This window comes from Varanus komodoensis, unplaced genomic scaffold, assembly GCF_004798865.1.
Source record: "Varanus komodoensis strain SLA01 unplaced genomic scaffold, ASM479886v1 scaffold84, whole genome shotgun sequence".
Taxonomy (NCBI): Eukaryota; Metazoa; Chordata; class Lepidosauria; order Squamata; family Varanidae; genus Varanus; species Varanus komodoensis.
The window spans coordinates 2,160,830-2,167,647 of NW_025336531.1; the positions used below are offsets into that span (position 1 = coordinate 2,160,830).

Consider the following 6,818-nt stretch of genomic DNA (forward strand, 5'->3'; position numbering starts at 1 on the left):
GGAGCAGCTCCCTCTACACACACAAACACGCGCGCGCGCGCGCCTGCAATGGGGGAGGGGTGTAAATCCAAGCCCATCTCGCCCGCCTCCCCAGCGTTGCCCCCTCCTCCCTGCCCCACCCACTCGTGCGGACTGAGCCAATCCTCTGGTCTCCATTCATTTTGACAGGCAGCGAAGTCCCGCCCCTTCTGACGTTTCTGGGAGGATTTGCATGAGTTGCGCCGCTGTGAGAGGCTGGAGTTCAGTTGTCTGGAAAAGCGAAGCGAGCGGAGAGGGAGAGCCGCTTGCCATCCATCCCTCCAGACGCGAAGCCCCCCGCTTCCCCCGCCCGAGTGCACCCCCTCCAGAAATAAATTAAAATGGAGCTGCCGGCGGTGGGAGAGCATGTCTTCGCCGTGGAGAGCATCGAAAAGAAGCGTATTCGGAAGGTGAGCGAGTGGCGCTTCTTGAAGCTCAAGGGTGGAGGAGGGAGGGCTGTGAGTCTGGGGCAGGCGGTGGAAGATCTTGCTAGAGCCTGACGCCTTTTCCCCCCCGCTCTCCTTGCAGGGCCGAGTGGAGTATCTCGTCAAATGGAGAGGTTGGTCCTCCAAGTAAGTCCCGGGAAGGGAACGGGGCGCGAGGCACCGAGGTGCGGCTGCCCTGTCTTTAGCGCGGGCTGCAGAGCCTGACGGTGTCCCTGCTAACGCTTTGCCCTGCTCCGGCAAATCCGGAAAATGCCTTGATTTTAACGCATGCACAAAAAAGAGGGGCGGGGGAGGGGGAGGAGGAATGGGGAGGCTGCATAGAAAGACAAGGTCGTGGGGTGCACAGCCAGCAAGCTTCAGAGAAGGAAGGCAAGGCGGCGACTGATGATCAGTAGTTGCAGAAAATGGCTCCTTTCCCTTGGAAAGCAGGCTCCATATTGCAGAACCGAGCAACCCAGAGATCAGCCGGAGGGCGGCGGGTTGGTTGGGGGAAGGAGGAAAGGGGGGGAAGTCTGCATAATTAAAAAAATAAAAATCCATAGACCGCTTTAAATCCCCGGAATCCAGTCCGGGATGGGAAGAGCCGTGGAAGGCAAGCACTGTCACCACCAGCAACCCGCTGCCCTGCTGGCAGGGAAGCGAGGCTGCAAATTTAACTTCACCGATTCTCCATACTGCTGCTACTTCTGGATCGAAGGAGAGATCCATGAGCGGCCCGGCTCTGCAGGGGTCTCGATGGCAAAGCCGACTGAAGAGGGCGAAGGGCTTGCTTGCATGCAGAGATGGCGGTCGAGGTTGGGGGGGGGAGGCTAATTGCGGTGGGTGGGTTTGCTGGTAGCTCTGCAGGGGGGATGGGGGGGCTTTGCGAACCTTTCACGCTGGCATGGATGGAATTCCTCCGGAATTATAATTGCGCTAAACAAACAGATTTTCTTGGTGTCCAACCCCCCGCCCCTTTTTGCCCATCCCCCTTCGCTGGGCAGCGGCAGTCCAGAATGCGCACTTTGAAATGGGTCGCCTGTCTCTAAAATGGCCCCCACACAAGCTCGCTAGCGGGGGGGGGGAATCAGAGGTCGGGGACGGCAAACGACAGTTACTGCTTCATAAGCGTTGTTGTTTCACTGCACCCTCGTTCCTTTTCTTTGCAAGATACAACACTTGGGAGCCGGAGGAAAACATCCTGGATCCTAGGTTACTAATCGCCTTTCAGAACAGGTGAGAGTTTACAGTAGCAAACCGGGCTGCACATATCTGTGCCCATGGAAGGGGTGTGTGAGACAGGGTGGGGGAGATCTGGAGGCAGTCGCCGCTGCGCCGGGCTGAAACCCTCGCATGGGAGGCGGGTACGATTTTGGCTGCTGCTGCTCGAATGCCTTGTTCGGCCGCCGCGTGCTTGGAGCACCTTTCTCCCGCAGCGGGTCGCAGAGAGCGTGGCAGTCTTGTGCAAGCGACGCTGTGCGTTACGGAATCTCACTTTAACCCCCTCGCCGCGGCGCCGAGGGGACTTCCTTTCCAGCGAGGAGTTGCCTGGCTGGCTTGTTGCAAGGTGGTGCTTGCACGTGACGGAAGGGAGCGGCGGCGGCCGCTCTTGCGTTTGCTTCTGCTGCGCTTGACAGTTTCTGCAAGCCTCTCTTGGAGGGATTACGCGGCTGCAAAACTACGCCAAAAGGCCCTCCCCGCCATGCCCACGTTTTTAACGGACGGCGAATGTTTCCTTGCGATTCGCGAGCGGCAAGCGTTTGCTGCTTGCGAACACACATGCGCTTGCACCTGCAAACAATGTAGCCCCGATTACAGCCTGAGGCGAGCCTAGCGGGGAATGCTGTCTATTCCTGTACGGTCTTGTGCGGCGCTGGCTCCTTGGCAGGACCTCCCCGCCTGTTCGCTCGGGCCCGGCTTCTTGCAGCGGTTGGCGCACTCTGAGGTGTGAACGCGAGGTGGCCGCCAGGGAGGCGCGCGGGTCGCCCTCCCCGCTGCTCCCGGAAAGTGCCCGCGCCTGGCGCCTGCTGCTGCGGCCCTTCTGAACTCGTTGCATTTCCTCCCCTGCTGGGACGGGAGACTCTGACCTTGGGACTCCGGCCTTGCACAGTTTCTAGTGCGGGGGTGGCGGGAAAAGTGGCGGAACGGAGCCGCTAGGTGCCCGAGCCACGAGTAAGGGGAGGCCGTGCGACCTGCGCTTCGTTGCATCGCCTACCCTTTGCCGTGCAGCTCCAGTCAGCCTTTGAGGGTGGGGGCTGCACCTGGTCGAGCTTTGCCCCTCCCCAGCTCACTTCGGCTATTTTGCCGTTCAGCCAAGCTGAGAAAAGCCTCTCTTCCTCTCCAGGCAGCCAGTGAGTGGCCTCTGAGAAAGAGGAGGGGGCGCTCTTTATGAGAATCCTAATGAGGTGATTAGCATCCAAAGCAGCTCCAGCTTTCCTGCAGTGTTTGCGGCTCCCACCTCCCTTGTGGCGCCCGGGTGGAAAGTTGGAAGCTTGCTAGCTTTCTGTTGGTTACCCAAATGCTGCAGCATGCGGAGGAGCATTTCCTAACTCTTATTCCCCAACCTGTGATTTGCTTGTCAGACATGCACGTGGATGGCTATTGCACAAGAGTTCTCCAGGCAGTTACTGGTGCCTGCCTTGCTCTTTCATATGCTATTCTTAGTGCTTCATTTTAAGAGATGTGAATGAGGAAGCCAATAAAAAGGAATGCCTTCGTTACATCCTGATTCTTCTCACCCTTTTAATGAGGATGTATGTTGATTCCTTTGGCTTTTTAGGACAGCAGCCGTATAGCCAAATCCTAAACCTAATCCTAAACTTTGAAATTAAACCAACTTGTTTTGAGACATGGACTTCTTAGTAGGACTGACCCTGGTAAACACCAATGAATTCAGTGGGACCTTCATGAGTGAAGCACAAAAGTTCCAGAGGTGCTTTTTAGCATTATGTGAAAAATGTTTGTATAATTCCTTCCCCCCTCACCACCATCTTTGAATTTCATCCTCTACACTGGAATACCATGAAAAGCAGAGGCTTGAGGAAGTAATACCTACTAACCTGTATTAATCCCTGTGATCTGGTATTGCATCTTGGTTGCCTTGCCTGCTGTAGATTCCTTCTTTTGCATTTCTGCACTAAACATGCAGCCCTGCCTGAATCAGAAGTCCTGCTGTGTTCAGTGGAGCTTATTCCCAAAGAAGTACGCATGGGATTGCAGCCTTCATCTTGTTTTCATGCTTAGCCAGAATGATAAAAGCTATCCACCCCCACTTTCCTTTACAGCAGTGTTGAAGCAGAGGTTTCCTAATTGCATTTCTATTGATTTTTATGTTTCTTCAGGGAGAGGCAGGAACAACTTATGGGATACCGCAAACGAGGACCAAAACCAAAGCCACTGGTAGTTCAGGTAAATTCAGTCAATCCTCTTGTTGTCCTTTTCCTCTAAATGAGATGGGAGAATAAATGAGAAAACTGTGAGTCTTGAAGTGGAACTCTTGCTGAACAGGCTGGTTTTTAAAGAAGGCTTTCTTATTGAGTGGTGTGTTTTTGTTTAACAATAAATCTCCACTTTTTTGTCTGATACCTGTCCCTGGGGAGGATTTCATCTTGATTTCATCATGCTCTGGGAGACTGTGTGTGTGTGGGGGGGTGTACACTGGTGCATACATACACACACACCCTTGTTAATTGCAAATGCTAGAAAAGGAGTCCAGTTCTGCCACACTTTCTCCCTTGCAGTCAGCCAGCTAATCAAGGTGTTTCTTGGACTACATCTGTAGAATATACTGACATGGCACAGCAAATTTAGGACTATGTCTTGGATGCCCATGAGCAAGACTTGTGCATCCAAAAGAGTTCTCTTGGCAGGTGGCTTGAAACAGCAGAATAAAGATGGTGGCTCTCATGTAAAGCTTGCAGCCTCTCTTGAGGTGCTGCTCAGACTGTGAAATACAGTTGCTGGTTAGGGGGTGGAGGTTAGTAATGCCAAAGCCTGTGCCTTGGCAAGCAGGAGGTAATGGGAAGCAAGGTGCAGCTTGCAGCCATTTTTTTCCATCCATTTCTGGAGGTTCCTTTTTGTGGTGCTCCCTGCACATTTCTCAGGCGTTCTTTTGCCCTAGCTCTCAAAAGGACTTGCTGGAAAGGATGTCTTACCACTTTGAATTTCATGAGGTGAAACTATGAGGAAGGCCAGAATAAGTGGGATTAAGGGCTAGCATTAGGAAGCATCCCTGACTAAAGTTTGCTGCAGAAGTTCTCTGTGTGCTATGGGAGCATGCTTGGGTCTGCTTTAATCAGCTCCGTAAGCTGTGCCAACCTTTCTTCTTCTGAAATCCTTAACGGAACTTTTCTCCCACTCCTTCCAGTTGCCATCTTTTGCACGCCGCTCTAACATCCTCACCGGCCTCCAGGACCCTGCTGTGGAGAACAGGCCCAAGCTGGATCTTGGCAGCTCAGGCAAAAGCCAGCAGCATCAATATGAACTGAACAGCAAGAAGCACCACCAGTACCAGCCAAACAGCAAGGAGAGCAATGTCAAGCACCAGTCGCACAGCAAGGGGAAGTACTACTACCAGCTGAACAGCAAGAAGCACCACCACTATCAGCCTGATCCCAAGATGTATGAGCCCCACTACCAGCCGAGCAGCAAGGAGCCGCAGCAAGGACAGGCCTGCTTGGACCACAGCAAAAGCCCGCTGATGTCCCAGTCAGACAAGTGGTCTCATGACTCGGCCAAACGCCTGCTGAACCCAGTCAAGAATCTGGGTGGCATCGAAGCAAAGAATGGGTCAGAGAAGAACCTCTCCAGTGGCACAGGCCCGCCGCCACCCCCTCCCCGGGATGGCATGGCCAGCAATGGCATTGGGGGCAAAATGAAGATAGTTAAAAATAAGAACAAGAATGGCCGCATTGTGATCGTCATGAGCAAGTACATGGAGAACGGCATGCAGGCCGTGAAGATCAAGTCTGGAGAGCCGCCCAAGAAGCGAGTGGTTGAGGACAGGACTACTAAGAAAGGGTCTGAGGAGAGGCAGGAGGTGTGGAAAAAGCCTGGCGAAGAGAGGTGGCCAGGCGGTGATCCCAAAGGGAAGTCTGGGGCTGAGGCCAGTCCGGCTCCTGCTGAGCTTGCAGTCAGCCCTCCAAAGACAACCTCCCTGGACAAAGGGCTGCCCGTTCTCGAGCCGCAGCCTCTGCAGCTCACCACCAAGCCCGACCGGGTTGCATGGGCCCTGGACGCCAGCCCGCAGGACCACAGCCCAGCCACCATGGGACTGAACTTGCCCCCCAGCTGCGGGCCCCCCCGGAAGCGCTGCCTCTCTGAGCCCCACAGGGACAAGGAGAGTGTCAAAAAGCGCCTCACCTCCCGGAGCATCAGCGCCCCCACCTGCCTGAGCCCTTCCACCCCGGAGAGGCCTGAGCCCCCGGCAGCCCTTCCCGCCTCGCAGCCTGAGGTCATCCTGCTGGACTCTGACCTGGATGAGCCCATAGACTTGCGCTGTGCCAAGGCCCGGGGCGACGGTGAGCCTGGCCTGGTGCAGGTGAAGCCAGAGACTCTGCCCGTGCCAGCAGACAAACTGGCCTCTGAGCCTCCGAAACAGGTTGAACACTTTGAGGTGGAGCCAGAGGAAGAGGAGGAGGAGGAACCCCTGCAGGAGTTCAAGCCTTTCTTTGGGAATATAATAATTACAGATGTGACGGCAAACTGCCTGACTGTGACCTTTAAGGAGTATGTCACGGTGTGAGGAGGCTCTGGCTCAGGCTGCCGGCACGCTCCGGGGCAGCCTGGCGCCCTCCTCTAAGGTATTGTTCTCCCCAGAGTAACTCCATGGCACCATGTGCAGGGCAGGTCCTGCTGCGATCCATTGGACACCTCCTGCCCAGAAGGAGAGGGGGGCGGGCGGGCGGGTGGGTGGGCGTAGAGATGATGCTTGCTAGAGGGGCTCCTTCTGCACCAGTGGGTTCCTGCAATCCTGTCTCTGCCCCCCAGGGGTCTTGGGCATCGGGAGGTGGTGAGGGTGGGGATGCCCTGCTAACTCACGGGAGAGTCACATAGTATTATATTTTAACAGTGCTAACTTGTTGAGTGGTTCTTGCTCCCGTTTGTATGTGGTGTTGCTGAAAATGTATTGTTGGAGCTGAAGGCGGGCCTTGCCAGGAAGGCCGGCAATTATATTTATTTGTAGGTATTTATATAATGAAATATAAAAAGCCTAGATTTATGGAGTTCCCTAGATTGCCCTATATATATATAATTATATTAAATACATATATATTATATATATATATAAAGCTATATCAGAATATTTTCTTTTCTTCCCTTTTTAAAAGCTACTTCTGCTTTTGTTTTCCTTGCCCTTTTCAGAAAACCGCAGGA

The 6,818-nt window shown here is 54.2% G+C and overlaps 1 protein-coding gene across 1 annotated transcript; it reads left to right on the top strand.

The window, feature by feature from the left end:
• Window positions 1-262: 262 nt before the first annotated feature.
• On the top strand, window positions 263-6,336 carry CBX4 (chromobox 4). Its single transcript, XM_044456454.1, has 5 exons — window positions 263-428; window positions 547-590; window positions 1,614-1,679; window positions 3,785-3,851; window positions 4,810-6,336. Exons 1-5 carry the CDS (start codon window positions 360-362, stop codon window positions 6,184-6,186), a joined length of 1,623 nt encoding a protein of 540 aa, XP_044312389.1. The 5' UTR covers window positions 263-359; the 3' UTR covers window positions 6,187-6,336.
• Window positions 6,337-6,818: the final 482 nt, after the last annotated feature.

Coding starts and splice junctions, on each gene's coding strand:
- CBX4 (XM_044456454.1), top strand. CDS start 360: ATGGAGCTGCCGGCGGTGGGAGAGCATGTCTTCGCCGTGGAGAGCATC. Junction 1,680..3,784: donor CTAATCGCCTTTCAGAACAG/GTGAGAGTTTAC, acceptor ATGTTTCTTCAG/GGAGAGGCAGGAACAACTTA. Junction 3,852..4,809: donor CAAAGCCACTGGTAGTTCAG/GTAAATTCAGTC, acceptor CACTCCTTCCAG/TTGCCATCTTTTGCACGCCG.